Raw genomic sequence first — 21654 nt, 5'->3', positions numbered from 1 at the left:
GAAGAGTGAAGGTAAAGAAATATAAGGAGAAAAAAAAAGTTGTGTACCTTTAACTCAGGTAACACACCTGTCGATAATTAAACTGATAATTAAGAAACCATCAAATACATCAGAGAGTGGTCGTTCAACTTAATTGAGTAGTGGCCCATTAGCACCCCCTAGTGGATTATAAAGAAACAACAAGTAGAAAACAGGTAGTGATGTGATGAATGGCATGACTTTATTGTAACAACTGCTCAATGTTAGACATATGGGATTTAATGTGGTTATAGAGACATGCCATACAACCTTTACCGAGCCCACTTTTAAGCCAAGTGCTCCTTCCTGCTGGAGGAAGACAATACAACCAGAGAGGACGCTCATTTTCTGCATACGCGGGCCCAACTTTCTCTTAGATCTCTCTTTAAGTGATTGTTGTCGCAGACGCAGTGACTATTTACAGTGTTTACAATAGTGATGTAATGTACAAAAGAGGAAAAACAAAACATCTTTACAAATATTTGCATAAGAAAAAACACAAAAAACCCACATGTCTGCTCTTAAAAACAATGTGAAAAAGAGGAAGATATCCAGTTATTTAAAAATCCCTCCCGTGATAAGGTTTAAGTGCGGTAGGTCCAATGAAAGGAAACTTTGGAAACACACCAGGGATACATGCATCAACATTACATCTCTAGGCTTGCATCTGTTCTCACGCAGCTTCCCATTTCTCAGGCAACTCCCCAATGACGACCAGACCTTCAAGCTTAAGTTGAAGATGGTGTCAAATCGTGCAAAGCAGCCTAGTCATGATACACATTCGCATTAACTGCAGTTTACTGACACACACATCATCTTAACTTACAGCTTATCACATTGACTGCCTGTCAAAGGCTCCAAATATATCGATAACCCACTCGAAACCCAAATTTGGGCATTAAAGTGATGACATGGAAGTGACATCAGAGTAGGTCAGCGGAACTAGTTATGTTCCCTCTAGATCGAGGCCTCTGTGTGGTAGATCAAAGCAGCTTTTTAGGCCAAATTGTGTTTCAGGCACAGATAGACTTAGGCATCGTGCCTCTACTTTACAGCAGTAGAGGAACATATGGGCAGAGTATGGCAGTCTGAGGTACTTCAGGGTCAAGCTAAGGGTTTTAAGAGTATCCCAACAACCTACAGTTTCCTCCTCTTACACCGCTCTTTATACTTTCTCACTTTATCTCAGTTAACAGTCAAGATGTGAGCAATAAATACTGTCATCTACTACCTCTAGCATATTTCATGTGCAAACCAATGAAGAAACAAAACGGGAGGAAGTCACATTTAAATATTAATATTAATCAGTCTTTTCTGACGGTAACTCAAACCATGTAAGAAAAGGAAACTGACAATTAGCAGAAAGTCACGTTTTAATCACAAAATGGAAGTAAAGGAAAGAGGAAGGAAAATGTTACGGCTATTTTTTGCTAAAGTTTTCTGCTTCTGCTTCAGGGACGATGACACAGGTGATAAATGTCGGCATACAGGCGATCACTGAAGATGACTCGGTACAAAAAATCCTACAAAATCAAGACTTTGAGAGCTGTGTCGTCAGCTATTACAAGAGAAGTCTGTGTTTTAAAACTGATATCTAAATACAGAGTATACGCAAGCATAGCCAGAAACGGTGCTCAATAAACAAGCAGGTTGTGGGTGTTTTTTTTCTTCAATTTTTTTCTCTCTCTGTGTTTATAATTCAGTACATTGACTTCCTGTGGTTATAATATCAGCATAACACTGGTTACTGAGTCCACGTATGATGACATTCTCTTTACAGAGTCAACCCAAAATTAAATCATCATTCATTTCAGTTTTCACCCCATGCACGTTGCTCTTTACAGCTTCGCAGTTCTGTTTATTTGATAAATGACAAAATGGCAGAACTGAAAAGAAGAAAACATTCAAGGCCTTTTTCATAGTTGTGTTTTTGAGTGTGCGTTATATTCTACCAAGCACCTTTAGTGAGACTGAAAGCGCACCATGAAGAGAAGAGAGGCAGGAATCAATAGATGTTGCCATCTGGAGGATTTACTAGTGAACTGCATGATTTGGCCAAGCTGATCCCCCCATTTGATACACAGTCACTGACACGGCCTCCTAAAATCCAATTATTACAAGTAAAAAAATAAAGTGCATTTTGGCTGTAGTCAAGTGCTGGTCCTACTTTTTGGGGAGTGATCAGACTCTGTTTTTCTGTAGTTTGCATTCCTGAAATGACGCATGTGCCTCCAAAATAAACCTATAAGCACCAATAGTTGTTGTGAGGGTTGCGGCAGTAAAAAACAAAAAAAACAAAACAAAATAAAGGGAACAAATATTCAACGGGGTTATAGGTAATATTTTGTTTTACACTATTTTGGTCACCATGCACTTGCAGATTCAACAACAGCCCATCTGATACCAGCTGAGAGCAGAAGGGAGAAAAGACACCATCTTTCCCCGTCGTGATCATCGCAGCTTCCTATCAAAGCGGTTTCATCATCTTTCCAATGTTCAGATATCCGGGAGGAGCAAACCCATTGTCCACTGCCCATAATCCTCCTACTCCCTCTCTCTCTCTCTCTCTCTGTAGATTCTTTACATTTAGCTTTGTAACTGCTCACTGAGCACACATTAAAGTTCATTTTGGAGTCTTTAAATTCTCATTTCAACTGCATTTGTGAGAGCCGTACTGTAGAGTCGACAGTTCCTTAGCTTTATTGACAGTCTACTCAGAGTGTAGCCTGCAGAGTGGGATCAAGACTGCCTTCCCTCTCCGGAGACTCTATGCAGTTGGCCGACTCCTGGAGTTTCAGCAGCATGGCCATCTGTGGAGCAGGAGGAGACACAGAAGAAGAGTTAGCCACAGAGAAGATTGCTAGACATGTGTTCTCCCCCTGTGGTTAGATTTGGCTTTGCATATATGAAATATGGCTTGAAATAGAGATTAAGTTATTCAACTTTTAATCCAATAACTGCTCTGCCAGCATTGTGTACGGTGGCTTTTTGACTGTCTGAAAAGAACTGAGTGTTTGTAATCAGGCTCTCTTTTCTTATGTGTTTTCTAATGCTAAAGACATTTTCTGTGTCAGAATAAAAGGACTCAGTTGAGGAAACAATCACAGGAAATTCAGTACATTTATTGAGAATTTAGTACTGATAGTCAGTTTTAAACATTTCTGTGAGTATAGGAACAAGATGGCCCAGTTACAGTGAGCTGCTAGTTGAGGTGTTGCAGGCTCTACACTCTCCACACCTTTCGCAAAATGAACTTTTTTTGCACCATGGTCAATTAATTCAATTAATTCACAGTCTTATTGAAACAATGTCAATTTGTTTGTATTCCCTCCAGTATTCTCCACTCTCAGCAAATCAAAATGGACTAAAGCACATCTAGGCACAAAAGAAATCACTCACCAATGGGTCTGACTCCAGTGTGCTGGGTGGAGGTGTGTCTTTAGGAGGCTTCTTCTCCTCACTGAGTGGACCTATGCTAGGAGGAGGTAGGTGAAAGAGCCTGGACTGATCCTGCTGTGCGTTGGGCCATGGGAGGGTGCCTCTCACCCACTCTACCGGATCCTCCCATACTGATTTATGCCCGTGGACCTGACAGGAAAAGACAAGTCCATAGTAAAAACAGTATTGTTATAGAGGGGGTTATTGTTTGTTCCACTACTGTTATATTTTGGAAATGTGTGCATGTTCACCTTAATGCCATCTTTGGCTCCTTCCTGCAAGTACGGTATGATCGAGTGGTTCCACAAGTCAATGAACCACTGCCTGAACTCTGCCACTGACACTGGGCATGACAGGAAAAAGCAGGGACCTGGAGGAGGCAGTGTTTTTTGTTAACAGGTCTTTATCCTAATACCTTTATTATAACAACTCTCTCCCAAGTACCCAAGTCGGACTTTGCTCACTCTGTCTGCTAATATCTCACCTATGAGGAAGTCTGAAGTGCTGTGTTTCTCCAGGAAGGCGTGCAGATGGTACCAGAGCTGAGGGATCCAGTCGAGAACATGGAGGAGCTCCTGGTGGCGTGCCAAGTCCTGCTCCTGGTCCTGGTAAGCCTCTACAGCTTTACGGTGCAAGTACCTCAGCAGAAACCCATTTGCTGGTTCTACGTTGTTGGAGAACATCACCATCCTGTGGCCATATGCAAGAAACACTTACTTTCTGCATAAGAGTTAAACAGGGTAACGGAGTATACTTTATCCAGTCCTCTGCCTACCTGAAGCTAAGGTGCAGCCCATGGTTAGACGACATTTTCACAGGTTGATTGGTCGTTCCAATTATGTACGGACTGAAACACCAACAGAGAAAATCTTGTTACTCTTTGATTAAACAAATCGTATTTGAATTCTTTGGTGAAACAGAGTAATTCTCAAAGTCATTTACCATTTGTGATACTTGCAGGTGAGCGCTCCATTAACAAGCTCAGTGATGGCTGCTGAATCGCTAATATCATCGATGATAACAACCAGGGGAAGTTCCCCTCCACACTCTCTGTCAATCTGATTTGCTAGATTTGACAGATACAACTGCAGCTCCTGTTAAAAGGTGAATACATATTTTCATACTTGCCTGTGAAAGAAAAAGAAACAAAAAAACACTAAAACTCCTTAATCAGGTTTTACCTTCTGTGATTGACGGTGCATGTTGAAGGTGATAGCAGGGCTGCGACCCAGGAGACCAGGCTCGTGGCCAGCTTCAGTCGAGTCAGTGCGGCTGCGCTGCAGGAGGTAGTGGGCCAGACGCTGAGCTAGGTAAGTCTTTCCTGTCCCGCTGGGCCCAGACAGAACAAGGCGCCTGTGCTTCATCAGCAGGCTGATATAGTGCAGCATCATGGGCTTAGGAATCAGAGTCTCAAACACCAGTGAGTCAACACATTTTTCCCGGAGACCTGAAGAGTTTCAGACACAGGGGGGAGGATGAGCAAGACGATGTGTGTAGCATTTACTACAGAATAACAATACACACATAAAACTGCATCTATTTAAAACAAACAAACAAATAACTAAACTGTCTAATTTTATACTAGATCCAGTACTTACAAAAAATTACATCAGTTGGTCTAGGTCTCGGGGGGCTTAACCTTCAACATGAAAATAGTAATTTTAGCCCCTCCAACCTAACAATAGAAGAGGGGCTTTTTTTTCTGTCAAAGCTTGCAGGAACCACAGTGACGGTTTGGGTTGCCAAACCCTGGTCTAGATAAACCATCACATGCTTTCATTACATTGCCAAAGTCCTACTTTTGTCTTGTGGCTATTTAATAGCACTCTGGCATCCAAGACCCTCAAGCCAACCATTTTCATTTACAAAATAGGTCTCAGATTACACTAAAAATATGTGTAAGATTCCTAGAGACTAGCGCCGTGTAAAAGTTAAAAAGCCGCATGTAATTAATATAAGAAAATAGATGTCAATAAGAGTTTTGAATACAGTGTTTCAAAGAAAAACAAACTGTTTTCAGCTCCATTTTTATTCATATAGTGCAAATATTGCAACAACTTTTACTTCAAGCTGCTTTGTATTCAAAGATAAAGACCCTGTAACAATACAAATAAACCCAAACAATCAAAAAACTCCATATGAAGCAAGCACTTGGCGACAGTGAGAAGGAAAAACTCTGACCACTCCACTCCAACCACCTCTGGGAGGGGCAGCCATCTGCTGCGACTGGTTAGAGGGGAGGGAAGGGAGACAGGACATGGAAAAAAAAGCAATAGCACTGAATGCACTTATATCTGCTAACCTTTCAAGGTGACAAAAATACGAGTGGGACCATTGCCAAGACATCGATAAGGTGAGCCTTGGGGTTTGTCCCCCCCAATCACCCTCAGCCTGCCCTGGGTAAACTGGTACATGTGCAGGGAGTCACTGGTCAGACCCAAGCTGGCTGTTGGGTCCACTTGATTTAAATAATCCTAAACAAAGAATAAATATATCACAGTTAAAATTTTACGGTTGAGCAAACAAATCACAGCCAGGCTACTGAACCACAAATGTCCACTCAATAAAAAAGGAGACCAGATTTACAAGACAAGACTTACTTTGAAGGTCTTCGCTATGAGGGAGTCAAGACAAGGCCAGTCAGTCCTCGCATTAATCAGTATTGAGCCAAGGTAGTACTCCTGCTGCTGTTTACCGTCCTACAGATAGAGAAGAAACAGACGCTTAATTTCCAGATTGTCCAGTTAAAGCTCTTGACATTATCGGACATTGTGAGTAATAAAAGTGTTCCACGTCTACCTCTGTTTGGTCTCCAATACGGACCAGCAGACGTGCACACACTTCTTCACGCTGAGAAGACACGCTTAGCGTGTCACCTTGAGAGGCTTCTGCAAGAGAGGAGGAAATGAGGAGTAGATGCACGCTGCACTTCTTTATGAGTTAAACATTGTTTTAAGGCTTTGTTAGTCTCTGACCTGGATCTTTACAATCATTCAGACTAAGGCTGAAGGATTTGGTGAGGGACATGCTCATTGGCTGCCTCAGAGAGGGCCCCAGGAGGGACGCCAGGCCTGAAGGCTGGGATGTGGAGGAGGTGGGGCCAGAGCCAGGGAGGTGATGCTGGGTTCCTGTTTTTAAATTGACATTTTCTGCCTTCAGGTTCTCCACCGTTGACTGAAACATGAGCAGAATAAAGCTTTAAATTGTAATAACAGCTTTGCAGACAGGTAACTGAACAAAGACACATGCAGTAGGCAAAACAAACCTGCATGTTTTTCATGGCTTCTCGGAGCTGCTCAAGCTGATGTGCAGAGTCTAAGGCTTCAAGTCGAATATCTGTCAGTTCCCTCTCTTTCACCCAGAGCTCTGAGCGCAACTCTGATACTGCGCTTTCCTCGGCGTCTCCCTCTTCTGTACTTTCCATGATCCTGGAAAAAGCCAAGGAGCCCTTATAAGAAATTTTCATAGACGAAAACTGCCATCTCACTGCTGAGCTATGCGGTGGAGTAGGTGTTTGTGTACTCACACAGAGGAGGTGGCTGAAGCTGAGGTTTTGAGGGAAGGCAGCATGCTGTCTCCTCCTTCTCCCCCTTCATGAGGCATCTTGGGAGAGTTAGGAGCTGAGGAGTCGGGGGTGGCAATTTCCTCAATGTCAGAGTATGTTTTGGAGCCTTTCTTAATGCTGAATGCTTTGTTGAAGGAGCTCCTCAGCTACATAGAAACAGAAGAGATAAACTGATATAAAACAGTGAAACAATGACTTCACATTACTGCATTCATAACTGGAAAGAAAAAAAAAAGAGGGAATAGTTAGAACTGTTAATATGACACATGCTAAGTACAAAGAGAGTATAAAAAATAAAGAAATAGTTTGTCATTTTTCACTGCAAATAAAAGCCAAAAAAAAAACCCCAATCTGTCAAGTATAGAGTTTCATTTTTATATAGAATGCATAAACGACATATCATTATGTGCATTTGTAAATCTCACAGAACAGAATATTTGTACCTTTAGCCAGACCAGCCTTTGTTTTAAATTAAATTAAAGCAGCTGGTGTTAATCATAAAACAAAAAAAGAGCCTTTCCCAAAATGACAAACTACCGCTTTGAACTTTCAGTCATTTTCTGCAACTGAGTCCAAGTTACAATCCGTTTTCTGCACTTAGATTTAGCAGCTGGTTTAGTAAGGGTTACATGGTAAAAGAAAAAGTCATGTATTCTCTTACACAGGGATAAAATACAGGATAAAGTATGATGTAACAGGGGAGAAACATAATTGAAAGATGCGTTAAATAAACTCGATGATTAAGCCTGATTGCTTCGCTTCTTACGGAACATCATTTCTGCTGCTAGCCACTCTAACCGAATTACGGCCATCTATTCAAATTAAATGGTCACATAAGAGGCAGCCAATCAGCAGTGTGGGAGGCCAATCAGCAGAGATGGAGGGTACTCAAGGACTGTGTTGCACTTTTAGATGGTCCATCATGCTGTATGACAGGAAATTAATAGAGGTTTTATAGAAACACAATGACTGAACTCACCTCGAAGACCTAAAAGAGCAGAATAGCACAACACAAAGGAGGGAAAGACTGGTCATACTTCATCCACGCTGCTTTGTCATTTTCATTAAGGAGAACAAACACAGACACAGACTATGCAGTGAGAATAACATAAAGCCTCGCAAACAGCTCTTACCCAGCTCTTTTTCTTCTTCTTCTTAGCATCTTGGTCCTTCAAGCTGCCCACGCTGGACATGCTGGTCAAACTGTTCAGACTGGAGATGCTCTCACATGAGTTCTGACGTCTGATACACAGATCTGGAAAAAAATAAAGAGAGAAAATATTGAAAAAAAACTGAGTGCTGTGGAGTGAGAGAGAGAGATAAAAAGATAACCTGAATAGTTTACAGACCTTTGCTGTTATCTGGGTTGTTTAAGGCTCCTTGTATGACAGCCTGGGCTTCTTCATTCCTGGCCTTCAGAGCATCAATGGTCTCCCGAAGCCCCATCAGCTCAGAGTCCTGCACAAACATTAAATAAATGTCACAGAATTGGTTTGAGGAAGACTTGTTTGTATCTGCTTTGAAAATTGAGCCGAGTGATAGCTTGTACTCGTCTAGTTATCAAGTTATCATCCAAAATATACTGCATTTTCATTTTACTATTTTTTATAACTGGGGATTTTGTACTGTAATAAATGAAAAAGGTTTGAATTTAAAAATCATGAATACTTTCATTAAATAACTTGAATATGTTATTTATGTAGTGGGAGTGAGCTTTTAGTAATGCACTTCAACTCAAGCCAATGCAATGTGAAAAGTTCAAAAGGACAAGAACAACAGTGCCGCTTATTGTCTGCTAAAGTCGATGCCACTCCACTCTAAATAGAGCCGCCCGGCCCATCTCCTCAAGGTTAAAGAGTCTGTGCTTTGGGCTGAACTGCACAGGTCAGTGCACTGGCACAAACAACAAAGACCTTTTCTGGAGTGGTCTAGACAGGGCTTTCAGAGGGAGCAGCAAGGCATGAAGCACTGAGAAAGACTCTTCACATATACACGCATGCTCACACTAAACACCTCAGGCACTGATCGATTCTTTTACACCAAAACACACAAAGGCAGAAGAATGCAGGAATGTGATGTTTACTTTAGGTGCACATGCAAACTGTTTGAGTCTCGCTTATCATTCAGCCTTTAGAGATTTTTAACACACTGATCCTCCTCCTTTCACACCGAGTCACCCTGCAGGACTGCAGCCAGGGGCCTCTAACCTAGATTCAGCTCCCACTGCAGGATTTGATCAAAGTCACCTCCGTGTTAGCTCTTAGCCGAGTGCTCATGAGAAATTTGCGGTGGTGGAACGCAGCTGGAGCTCAGGTTTTTGTTTGTTTGTGCTTGAAAGCGGGGCTGGGATGTTACCTTCTGTTCGTGGCTTAGCGACAGGCTCTGCAGCCGCGCTGTCATCAGTGCCAAACTTTGCTCAAAGGCGGCCACCAGGTTTGCCTGTTTAGAAAAGACGAGAGACAAAAACAACAATTTATATTAAACTCAATTTTTCATTTAAATTTGTCTATATCAGGATATCAACAACATGTAGATGAACTGATATTTATTTATATGGCTGATTCGACAGAGCATCGTTTAAAGCAGACATTATGCATAGAGGGACAGATTGAATGGATTTTGTCTGACCCTTTATCCCTGCATAAGAAGTGCTAAAAAGCTGAATGAGGCACAAAGGCTGAACAGGATGTCGTCTGTGCAAAATTCCCCTCCTCCCTAATCTCCTTCTCACACACACCCAATTTAGCCCAGAGGAGGAAGAGAAAATTACTTTCTATTCTCCTTTACAGAATGTATTAACACAGTAAAATAATGGATTCAGCCCAGTCATTAATCCAGCACATAATCATGCTGTGTTTCGTGCATCTGTTCTGCACATTCACTGCCCTCACATAAGAAGGTCAAACAATGTGAAAAAATGGAGGGGTGCACACGCACTGATTGATTGATGTCTCCCGCATGAAGCGGTGCATAATTCCTGCATTTTATTGCCGCAATCAGACGCATTGAAAATGCTGACTGGATAGTTATATTGAAACAAGAGAGGAGGAAGGAGCGAGGCACATGTGTACGTGTGCGTAGTGAAGCTAAGTGGCTTTTTAGAGGGGAAGATTAGCATTACTTAGACTCAGCAAAGATAAGAAACATTCTGAAAGTGCAGAGAGATGATCTATGACCGACATGACACAGGTTCTCTCTCTGTTCGCTTTTCTATAAAGGGTAAATTACTTGAGTAGTGTGATATGCAAAAAGGAAGTCTCGCAATAAAAAAAAAAAAAGCTTAACATGCTTTGTGCAAAAGAGCATAGACAGAAAGTACATACGTTTGTCGTGAGCTGTGTCGTTAAGTTAGAAACCTTCTCCTGCGATGACTCCAGTTCTCTTCTCAGCTTGCGGATTTGCTGTGAATAAAAGCAGGAATGTTCCAATTATAAGACAGCCGAGGTCACTAAACCTGACATTATGCAAGTGAGTGGATGGTGCAGATGACATGACTGACAGGCTTGTTCTCCCACAGACAACAAGGATGAGAGTGGATGGGAAAGGGGGAAAAAAACAACAGCTGAGTAGAAAGAGCTGGACAGAAAACACTTACCTCTCCCTGAATCCTTTCCTCAGCCTTGGACAGCATAGGGGATAAGAGTAAAGGTGTTAGGAAAGACACAGACGAGAGGAGTGGGGCCTAATAAGGTACAGGGTACAGTTTCAAGTGTTTAAAGAGTGAAATAAGAGGAAAGCGTCATTGCACCAACATACATCCACAAATACAGCATACGCTGAGCTGTAGCTACCTGAGTCTGCATGCTGCCCAAACTCACCGAAGAGTAGCTTGATGAGTTGGATGCCAAGGAGAGTACAGAGCCATGAACTGGAGCATAAATAAGAGTAACACACACACAAAGAAAAACAAATCCATTAGAATTGAGATGAAGTCAAACAGATCCTACTTATCAGATGACAAAAACGTTCAGAGAAATCACCATCTTCATTCGACTCCCTGTCCCTGAAGGATCCGGAGCGAACCATTCCCATGCTGCGGGGACGTTCAGCCAGTGACACCGTGCTGCCCAGAGGTGATGCTCCGTACAGCTCCATAGAGGCATCATGTGTCGGGATGCTGTTGGATCGAGTCATCCTCGGTGGGCCGCCGACCGGGCTTGGCACTGTTATAAGAAATAGAGTTACCAATGCTCTGCAATACACATCAAACAAATGTATGCATGTCAGTATTTATCATTTGCCATTATAGTGTGTGTGCTTGTGTATCTACACACCCATGCTGGTCTTTGAGGTGCGGGGCAGGGAGGTGGGTGACGACAGCAGTGGAAGAGTGAGCGAGTCGGTCATACTGAGAATACTATGAGAGTGCCTCCTCTCTCCTTTCTCCTTCCCATCCTCCTCGATCTGGGAGGCACTGCTGAAACTACAGTGTTAATGGACCAAGTCAGTGTTGGCAATGGTAAAAGTCAGCTGAATATCTCGACTACCAAAACACACAAAATGCTACTAGCAGGGCTCATTGAGTGGGAAATGAGCAGCAGGAATTATGTTTTATAGTGCTGTGGGCAAGAGCCACATAATCTGCCACACAAAGGGCATCTTATCAATCACATCTCTGTGTTTGTGCGTGCAACTTTAACAAAAACACACATTTAAAGTTTGTGTGTGGAACTACTTACCTTAAACCTTTCTTTGGCAGCGTGTTTCTGTCTCTCTGAGAGCTGTGGAGATTAAACAGTGTCATTAGTTAATCACTAGTGCAGGGAGTTATTAGACTCTCAAGTACAGACAGCAGGCACAAAGAAACACAGTAAGACTGGAAGATGGGCAGTGTCAGCTAGTAATTATGACTTCAGTCAGTAGGGCTAGTACAACACTGATAACAGCCCTGCAGTAATAACAGCCCAGCAAGCCTCGGCATATCTCTCTCTCTGCTTTAGTGTGTGTGTGTGTGTGTGCACTGTTTACTTTATTTGTTGGCTGAGTTTAAGAAAAATACATTTTTATCCTTCTCATTAATTATCACGCAGACTTTAGGGCTCTAAATTTGTCATATTCAACATCACATTCAGAATGATTTGTTTTAGAGTTAAATCAACAACATTGTTTTGATAAGATATGTTATTATCATATCCAGACAGGGTTAGTGTAGAGAGGGTTAGTTTAAAACTCATCATCACCATCAGCACTCATCATCCAGGATGATTAAGCATGCATTGTTAAATATTTTCAATATTTTTAATTTGAATTAATTTTTAATGATCTGCTCGTCATGTTGTTCTTGGTTTTTATAAATGCCCTTTGTCTGTATGACAACTACAAGCCACCTGGTTGCTCAATTCTGGGGGGAAAACTGCAGTGCAAAACAAACAGATTATCAAAGCTCTTCCACATCCCTTCTGCTTTCCTGAGCAGTGAATAAAGTTGGTGTACTTCTTCAACTGACCAAAAGGTGGAGCTACTCGGTTGCCCTCTATTTAAACCCTGGGATAGACTTGGTTGAATATGCAGTGTGTGCAGCATTATGGATCGTATTTGAGTAGAATTGAACGGACCTGTCTGTGGGAATCAGTGAGACTTTACTTCCGGATGTCCAGCTAGAGGGCTGGCCGCTGTCATCGTGTCTATCTTTGACTCGGGACTCTAAAGTGGTGTAGCCTCTCGTCAAATTCTCCCCCCCTTTATACTCCTCTCTCTCCTGGGGCTCTGGGGCCAGGCTCATCTGAAGCGGCAGAGACTCCAAGCTACGATGAAGCCCAGACATCCGAGGGTAGAGCAGGGGAGAGGTTCTCCCTTCATTGCTTTCTACCCCGAGGGAAGTGACCTGCCTGGGACCCAAACCTATGCCGGAACTGGAAAAGCAGGCTGAAGAGTTCACATTGAGTACAGGGGCAGGGCTGGGGGTCAGGCAAGAACTAGTGGAGTTGCCTGCTGAACCAGAGAGGTCTTGAAGCTTAGAGTAAGGAGGAATCTTAGGAGGCAAAGTGTCCTGAACCTCAGTGTCCAGGCTGTTTGAGTTCAGCTTGTCAAGCTGAGCCATCGATGGAGGTTTTGCCAGGCTACGCACTCCAGACAACCTACAGACAGAGAAAGACAATGTTGAAGCAAATGCGTATTTTATATGTGATAGTCTGTTTATGTGGAAATAGTAGCTAATGAATTTTGATACCTGTGTGTGCTGGGAGATGGGAGATCCATGCCCTTGCCGCTGCTGGGGGGCCTCAGTCCTTGTACTTTCCCTCCGTTCTCTGATGGGGTCTGAGCAGGACTTCCCTTCATAGACCCTCCCCCACACTCAGAGTCAGAAACCACAGCTTTAGCTTTGGCTCTCTCCTTCTCCTTCTCTCTGTCTGTTTGATTGACAGGACTGGGACTGGGGATCCCACGTCCTCCTGATTTACTCAGTCCTGTTCCAGAACTGTGTCCAGAACCAGGCTCTTTGAGCCTTGAGCCCTGGGATGCTGTGACGGAGGGTTTGATGAGTCCAGAGCCAGTGTCCATGGTGGTGCTCACTGGGCGAGCTGAGCTTGGCCGTGTTAAAGTCAGGGTGCTCGTTTTTGCGGGGCGGGGCAGAGAGCGGTACTGGAGAGATGTTCTGGCATTTGGAGACAGAAAACCACTCTGATCACTGCTCGAAACATCGAGACTTGTTTTTCGTCCTCCACCACCAGCACCTGGCTTCACAGGAATACCTGACGTTTTGGGAATTTTCCCCACAGTTGCAGAACCACTGGGTATGCCACTGCTAACTGTACTTGTTACACTGGGCGGACTTGAATTGTTTGTGCTATTACTGGTAGCTGCTGTTGGTTTCTTGAAGCCAAAGTTTCCACCAGTGGAGGGCCTGACCAGGCCGGATGGAGGTTTACGCTGCTCACCAGCTCCAGTGCCATTTCGATGGTCTTTACCAGCATCAGAGGAGGAGCGCTGAAGACTTGAAGTCTTCACTGCTAAACGGGACTTATCCATGGGCTTCCCATCAGACTTCACTGTACCTAAAGCAGAAAAGAAAAAAACTTGATGAGCAGCTTGAACAGAGTAAAGTAGTGTGAAATGATGACTGAAACTAAGCAAGCCATATTAGGAGACAATATCTTATCTACACACCTACAATGTCTGACTGTCAGCTGATAAAAATAAATCCCTGTCTGAGCAAGGAGACAGTTTGTAGACCAGACTCACAGCCAGCTTAACCCTCACATATGCTGTTATCAGGCAGTTACTCCTCTTTTCCATCCTGATGAACTGAAAAAGTTCCAAGCAAGTTTTTTTAAGCTTTCCAGTCAGTGAACAGTGAAGTCACAGCTGTAGAGTGGTAAAATTAACATGTGCAGCATGGTTGCTGGAAAGTGGTGTTCATGTTCATGAAGCATGTCTGTAGGCACTAAACTGCATCAAACAGCCAACATGACTGAATTTCTCCCATCTTGGAGGCTCACTGGTGAAAGGTGAGGCAACTTGGTGAAACAGGGTCCCCCATTTGAACCCCCAGTTGGCAAATTAAATGGACTTGTTTGGAAGTTATTAAGAGAATAAAAGTCTATTACACATGTGCACTGCATGCACCACCCACACAAGTCCACACTACCAACACTCTCTTAATGTGCATCTGATGGGAGTAGTTATGTGAGGTTTATATACAAGGCATTAACAGAGTCAAAGAACCGCTGTTGAATGAGACCTACCGGCATGCTGCCTGGGGACATCTGGAGACACTTAAGAGTATTTATAAACCCGCAAAAGACAGACACATAGGATCAGACACATATACCACACACACACACACACACTTGTAGTTCTTAGTGATTGGATCTTGCAGAAAGGGAACACTGACAGCACTGGGTTATTTCATATAAGTGAAAATTGGGTTTACATGTCAAATCAAAAGCTCAATCCTTTGTGTAACCGCAACGTAGCCTGCTCCATGAACACTGGGCTAAAGAAACACACACTGTTGGCATTGAGACACACTGACAAAACTCAGGCAATTGTATTAATTTTGACACAAATGAAGCCTGATTTACTGACACGGGCTTGTCGAGACAGTGAAGCTCACAGCTTCACATGGTAAGCGCGTAGGAGAGGTGATGAATCACTACGTTTCTCAGCACAAGAGGCCAACACGTCTGAAGATATGGAGATGTGAGCACAATGCTCAAATTCAGAGAGACTGGCAGACAGAGAAACCTTTTTCAATAAAACATCAAAAAACTGGCTTCTCTGGCTCTTAAAGGAAAGTGGCTCACATGTAAATGCTCCTTCTCTTCTTCTGCTGAATGCCACTTTGGTAAAGGGGAAAGAAGTGGAAAGATTGTATCTATGCTGCGCTCGTTACGTATGGAAACCCACCCTAATACTCTTATTTGTCAATAATACCAGTCTCCCGGGACTGACCACTTTTTTTGCAAGACTCAAAAAATCTGCTGAAATCATCTCTCATCAATCATAACAGCAGGACCATGTGTGACCATGTATATGTTGTTGTTAAGATACAGTATCAGTAGTTATTTGTGTGTGTGTAAGAAGCTGGCGAATGTTAGCTGTAGTTTGTCTCCTGTGACAGAGGAAAAAAGAAATACGACCTGTCCACAGCTCAGCGATAACATAATGATGAACACTTGAAAATATGCAGTGTGCTCAGACTTTTAAAAAAAAAAAGCTGACAAAAAACAGTTCACAAAATCATTATGCTTACTATGAGATCCTAGTATACCACACCATAACTCACAAGGATAACAGAGAAGATGCCCTTTGTGAGTGAATTGAGGCTCCAGGGTTCCACTAATATGAGCTCACCAAATAAAGTCTTCATTTCTATATCAGTCATGCGGAGACAATTCACGAATTCATCTGTGAGCGCTTCACAGTTTCAACGCACACCATTTTATTTTTAGAGATGACACAGTAAAGGAGATGCTTACTTTCTGAGAAGTAGCTCCTGCAAAAGTGCAATATGAAAGAACGGGAGCAAACAGAGCACATAGCATGTGATATTACGTCAGTTTTATGGATAACACGGTTAGGTCACTGACAAATTGTAGGTCAAACTGTAAATTAGACCTTCTCTGAACAATTTGCTTACAACTGTCTCATAAAATTCTGGGTAAAATAATCAGCAGCTGAAATGACAATTAAAATGATCATTAGCTGCTGTTTTATCTTCTACACTTACTAAAAGTATGGTCTGTGCTGTACATAGAACACATGGAATAGATAGAGATAGTATGGAAGTGTATCACACTGCTCATCCCAACATGCTGTCACTTCTTCAGAGTCACACACTCTGCGTCTCCTACAATTCCACAAAAATGCAGACGCATAACAAATGGGGCACACACACCGTGACGCACAGCACCCTGCCTAACCTCAGCGATAGACTGCGTTCTGTGAAACTCTAAGAATGATTGCTCCTCATGTGACTAAACCCTTGAGCTTCTCCGCACACCGATAAGCAACAATAAACTTTTTTTTTTCAAATCTGTTTTTGTTCGACTTCACCGCCTGATTTATTACAGCCTCAAACTCGGTGGTGCATCGAGCAGCCACGATAGCAGATTCATACTGCTGACATCAATAACAATAACAGCCTGGCACAAAGATCACAGGCGAGTTCAACACACTTGTTTGGCATATCTGTCATTTCAACAGCTGGCAATGCAAACACACCACCGTTCCACAGAAACAGGACTGTTTACACAGACCCCTGGCTATCTGGACTGGCACATAACACTGCAAGTAATATCCTGTTGTTTCGGTTGTCTATATGTGTGCAAGCCTGTGTGTGTGTCTGTGTGTGTGTATGCGTGTGCATACATAAACAACACACAGATGGTGTGCCCAAAAGGCAGCTGCACAATCCCTACCATTGTGCTCTTTCTGTGTGTCAGCGAGTGTGTGTTAAGTGTGATGGGTGACACTCTTTAAGGCTGGCACAATCTCAGTCATGGCTGCACTCACAGCACACATTATTAGAAGCACACAGGCTCTTATAAAGGCCCTTATTTTAGTACTATAAATTATCTCTGTTCAACACAAAAATAACGCTTGGCTAGGAAGAGGCTATAGGAAGAAAAAACACTGTTGGTCAGTGTGTGGTGTGTGTGTTAGTCACTGGCTGGCAGGCAGTAAGGGTGTGGGTGGTGATGGGTGTTTGATACATGGCACCACTTTCTAAAGGCCCAGAGGGTGGGCTGCAGCTGTGGATGAAAGTGTGTGACAGAAACAGAGAGTGTGTCTGTGACTGTGTGAGTGAGAGACTGCCAGAAAGAAAGGACTATTTAAAGACAGCCTGAGAGATGTGTCAGGTTAAGAAACCATTTCAAGTAAAACTATATATTCTATATATACTTTTCACACACAGTATTTGTGTTTTGTCACTCACCTGCCACTTTTAGCCCAGTTTGAGAGGTGTGTGTGATTGGGGAAGTGACTCCCACAGGTGGGTTTCTTCCTTTCTTCAACACATTTCCTTGACCCAGGGTTTGAGGTTTTCTCAGCTCACCCTTCCCACCTTCCGGCCCCTCCCCTTGCGGCCGGGTTTTTTTCCATTTATTAGCGGATTTGAGGCTTCCTGTATCGTAGATGCTGCTGCCCTGGCTCTTGCGGCTGGGTTTGTTATCATCGGAGTCCCAGGACAGACCGCTCTCCACTAGAGATCTCTTCTCTGCATCTGTACGCATCTAGAGTAGAGAAGAGACAGACACATGCTTTGAGACACTGCGTCAAAAAAAAGTCTGGATAGCCAGCACGTGCAGTCTGACCAACAGAACACGTACACAGCAATTACTTTCCCTATCTAGCAGGTTTGAGTCATTTGCGCTGCCAATTTTACGCTTCTGAGACTCATCTATGAGTGTTTTGATCGTCTGAAAGCTGGTTTGGAAAAGAAATATATATATATAAAAAAACCCACATATGCATCATGTCACGCTTTTAAATATGAAAAAATAAGAGACTTTTTCTTCCAATGAGACAACAACATGGTTTTAAATGTAAAGACAGTAAAATGAAAAAAATGGATCCCACAAAATAGAGTAAAGATGCCTCATCACAAGCTAAATCTATTCAGAAAACTGCACATGGATAATTGGCCCCAATGCATGGCCTGTCTTGCTTTTTACATGTATCTACATGTAACTAACTAACTGTCATGTTTTTAGTTTTCAGATATGTACCACAGCCCTGCAGCTTTCTAGCAGTCAGACTGGATATTAAACTCACACGGTTCTCTACCCTAAAGCCTGTGTAGTGTTCATTTGAGCCTATGTGAGAACAGCACAGGTAAAGAACTGATGATAGAAAAATCTGCTGTGTGTGCAATCATATCAAGCTACAGTTTCACATTTTAACTATTATATGCATTTTGGCAGTTTTTACATGTTTTTAGGTAGTTTTGGTGGACAATGTAACACATACAACACACGCCTGGAGGTGACTGTTGTTATGATTTGGCGCTATGTAATAAATATGAATAAAACTGAAGAGTAAGTTAAACATTAAACCTAAGTTGACACCAGCTTTAAAGAACCTTACTCCTTTTACCTAGTCCTCCAGACTAAACCTCAGAACTACGGTATACTTCCTCTTGCAACTACTGTGAAAAATAGGCTTGGTACACTGGAGTGAAGGACCTCTTAAAAGGCGCATTACTGGTTGCAAAAAGGAGAAATGTGATGTTCAGACAGATCCACACACACTGCCTCATCTTAAAGCCCTTTGAGCAGACAGTGCACAACTCGTCAACCCAACGACATACGGATGTCTCGTCTCCTCAGTCTAAATCCTATTGTAAGCTCTGTTTAAAAACTTCAAAAGGAGAAGTGGACTGAGACGGCTGGAACAGAAACTGCTAAAAAGAAAACCCAAAACATATCTACACAAAGAAAGTAGACAACACTGCGTAACTATAATCCAATAAGGAAGAATGTCAAATGTCAAACTAAACGACACGTGGAAATCAGGCCATTGTAAAACCAAGGTCTATTGTGTGTGAAGGTTTATGAGTTTACACAAAGACAACAGCACTTTTTACAGATTATTCTCCCGCTGCAGGAGGTCGCCAGTTGCACAACGGATTAGAAAGTGTGTTTGTGTGAGAGAGAGTGTGTTTGGGACATTGCACCTGATTCTCATGAGGACTCTCATGCTGAATTCCATTTTTTATTAAAACCAATAGACCCCATGGGCAGGTTTGCATGACACGAGGAGGAGCTTGGCCTGACTGTGTATTGTATATATACACGTGTGTATCCTGTTTGAAAAGACCTCGCTGATAAAACACTGTCATTTCCTCACACACATTCCTTGATTATTGAAAGATGGGATAGTGGGGGTGAGATACACATCTGGTCAGATAGCTGTGACCAAATGATTAACAGACAAACAGGCAGACAGTGAGGCAGACAGGCGGATGCACAAATACACAAAGGCATGAGGAAAAACTGTATTAACTTGAGGTCTTGTTCCACCTCCAAGTCCAGGTTTTTCTACTACCTACATATAATAAAGCCTAACTCTGCACAGTCCTCTCACAAAAACGTCTCTCTTTGTGCCCCCTTTCTTAGATTATCTTTCTCTACCGCCCCCATGCCTCTGCTCAGGATGTTATACAATATGTAGGAGGAAGATGAGGGATGGATTTGCCTTTGTCTTTAAGGAAATTAAAAACAACAGCAACAAACAAGGACAGGATGCAGTAATGCAGAGGAGACACGGAGACAGAGAAATGGGACAAAAAGACCAAGAGAAACGCATCAGCTGAGAATGCAGGGAAGGCATGTGCATTATACAATGTGGGGTGCATGATGATGGGTGATGGCTGGTTGCCATGGTAATGATGCCATGGGGTGTAATGGTTGCTATGACTCTTGCAATTAGGCGTGGAGGGAGGCGCCCCGGTTCTTCCGCCTCGCTGGCCCGGATGCAGGACTGCAGATGGCCCTGCTTGTATGCGTGTGTGTGTGCAGATGGCTTCGCTTTAGACCTGTCCTACAGTATATGGGTAAAGACAAAGCCTCTGCTCTCAGCATCCCTGCACTTTGGTTGCTATGGTTACACTGATTCCCTCTGTCTCACTCGCTGTCTCGCTCCCTCTAAAAACCCACCACTTCAGTCACATAAACCACACTGCGGAGGTGTGACCTAAATCAGACACTCGGGGAACACACACACGCACGCACGAGCACACACAGAGTTGGAACCCATATAGCTACAGATGGATCTTGACGAACTCAGCCAGGCTGTAAACAGGATTTTAAGCAGAGGTCATTGGTCCCAAATGCTTCCATCACCGCAATAGATTCTAAGGACTGCAGCATACATACAGCATATAAATGCATAGTGTGAACAACCATGATCACTCACAACAGTTACTTCTACCTCCAAGCTGTGAAGCTAAATATACCACTGAGCTAAGCCACAACTACAGAATCGGCTCAATCCAGTGGATTTAGAATCCTAGCTAGCAATGAGTATCTTACTATTTTAGCTCATAATTTGAGTACAATACTTAAAAGATTTTCAGAATACCTAAAATTATTACGGATTGGTATACTAGCTAGTTGTTGGTTAGCCTAAAAGAAAGGAAACATTTAATAGGTTGTCTTTTTCCACCCAAACTGAATTTGACACTCCTCCACTAGTTGAACATGTTCCTAATGTATCTGAAAAATTTAGCTTTTAACAAGTGAGCACTTCTTATGCTCAAACATTTCTGAAAATATATACATCTTCATATATATATATATATATATATATATATATATATATATATATATATATATATATATATATATATATATATATATATATATATATATATATATATATATAAAATGAAAAGAGAGACACACCATGGAGCAGTGCAGTGTGTTTGCGGCAAACTTTGATTGCTGCAGATGTGACAGATATTATGGGCGTGTGCAGAATAACTAATCAGGCTTTGTCTGTGATGCCAGGGTCCTGCTGCCTGCTCCGTGTGTGTGTCCTCTGTACACTGACAAAGTGTGTGCATTCAATACCTTTGTGGATTAACAGCTTAATCAATACTACTGTAATCACTGCACGCATTTCTTATCCGTCTGTGTCAAACAGTTGCGTGTCTCTGGTTTGTGTGCTGTGTTTGTGTGTCACTCACCACAATGCTTGAGTTTCTGCGGGAGCCAATGGGAGTGGTAGGAAGAGAGTTAAGAGTGGGACTTGTGTTGAACTCTTCAGAGCTCAGGTTGTCTGAACCATCACTCAGTCCACTGCTGATGGAACTGCTCTCATCCCAACTAAAAGAGATCATGACAAGGAAAATATATCAGCTAACATTAATTTCTAAAGTAATTCCCTTCTTAAATGCTTAAAATAAAAAGAGAAGAGGATCTGGATTTCCTAGCGTACAGCAATAGTAAACATAAAAGTAATATAAAAACTGTTTTAAAGACAATATTTACAGACACTTTGAAAATAGCTCAAGTAAAGGATTCAATAGTTTTTACATGAAATAACCTTATGAAACCATATGTAATAAGAGAGAAAAATGAACCCTGTATCTTCTAAATATGTATATATATTAAACATCAATTTTGTAATGTTAAAACAGACTGAGTTTATTACTACTGTCTTGCACTTTTAAATATGCGTCACTT

General features: G+C 42.4%; 1 protein-coding gene across 7 annotated transcripts in view; it reads right to left on the bottom strand.

Moving 5' to 3' along the window:
- Positions 1-201: 201 nt before the first annotated feature.
- The window catches only part of LOC134617968 (neuron navigator 1-like), an 81304-nt gene continuing 59851 nt past the window's right edge, over positions 202-21654 (bottom strand). For 4 of the 7 annotated variants that reach the window (XM_063463071.1, XM_063463072.1, XM_063463077.1 and 1 more), the window contains 26 exons: positions 21156-21294; positions 17403-17700; positions 13191-14016; positions 12577-13098; positions 11701-11742; positions 11296-11444; positions 11002-11184; positions 10813-10889; positions 10617-10640; positions 10345-10422; positions 9377-9460; positions 8371-8479; positions 8155-8276; positions 6983-7167; positions 6722-6884; positions 6432-6630; positions 6256-6344; positions 6057-6155; positions 5759-5930; positions 4638-4903; positions 4399-4550; positions 4232-4303; positions 3941-4146; positions 3708-3826; positions 3418-3606; positions 202-2828 (listed from right to left, as the gene is read on the bottom strand). In XM_063463071.1, coding sequence (XP_063319141.1) covers positions 2733-2828; positions 3418-3606; positions 3708-3826; positions 3941-4146; positions 4232-4303; positions 4399-4550; positions 4638-4903; positions 5759-5930; positions 6057-6155; positions 6256-6344; positions 6432-6630; positions 6722-6884; positions 6983-7167; positions 8155-8276; positions 8371-8479; positions 9377-9460; positions 10345-10422; positions 10617-10640; positions 10813-10889; positions 11002-11184; positions 11296-11444; positions 11701-11742; positions 12577-13098; positions 13191-14016; positions 17403-17700; positions 21156-21294 — 4660 coding nt within the window. In that variant the 3' untranslated portion in view covers positions 202-2732. The remainder of the gene's footprint in view (positions 2829-3417; positions 3607-3707; positions 3827-3940; positions 4147-4231; positions 4304-4398; positions 4551-4637; positions 4904-5758; positions 5931-6056; positions 6156-6255; positions 6345-6431; positions 6631-6721; positions 6885-6982; positions 7168-8154; positions 8277-8370; positions 8480-9376; positions 9461-10344; positions 10423-10616; positions 10641-10812; positions 10890-11001; positions 11185-11295; positions 11445-11700; positions 11743-12576; positions 13099-13190; positions 14017-17402; positions 17701-21155; positions 21295-21654) is intronic. The other 3 variants (XM_063463074.1, XM_063463073.1, XM_063463075.1) reach the window with 3 other exon arrangements.

Source organism: Pelmatolapia mariae, linkage group LG20 (assembly GCF_036321145.2).
Source record: "Pelmatolapia mariae isolate MD_Pm_ZW linkage group LG20, Pm_UMD_F_2, whole genome shotgun sequence".
NCBI classification, from domain to species: domain Eukaryota; kingdom Metazoa; phylum Chordata; class Actinopteri; order Cichliformes; family Cichlidae; genus Pelmatolapia; species Pelmatolapia mariae.
Note: the sequence above shows the minus strand (reverse complement) of the source record. Positions and strands in the feature narration are given on the sequence as shown.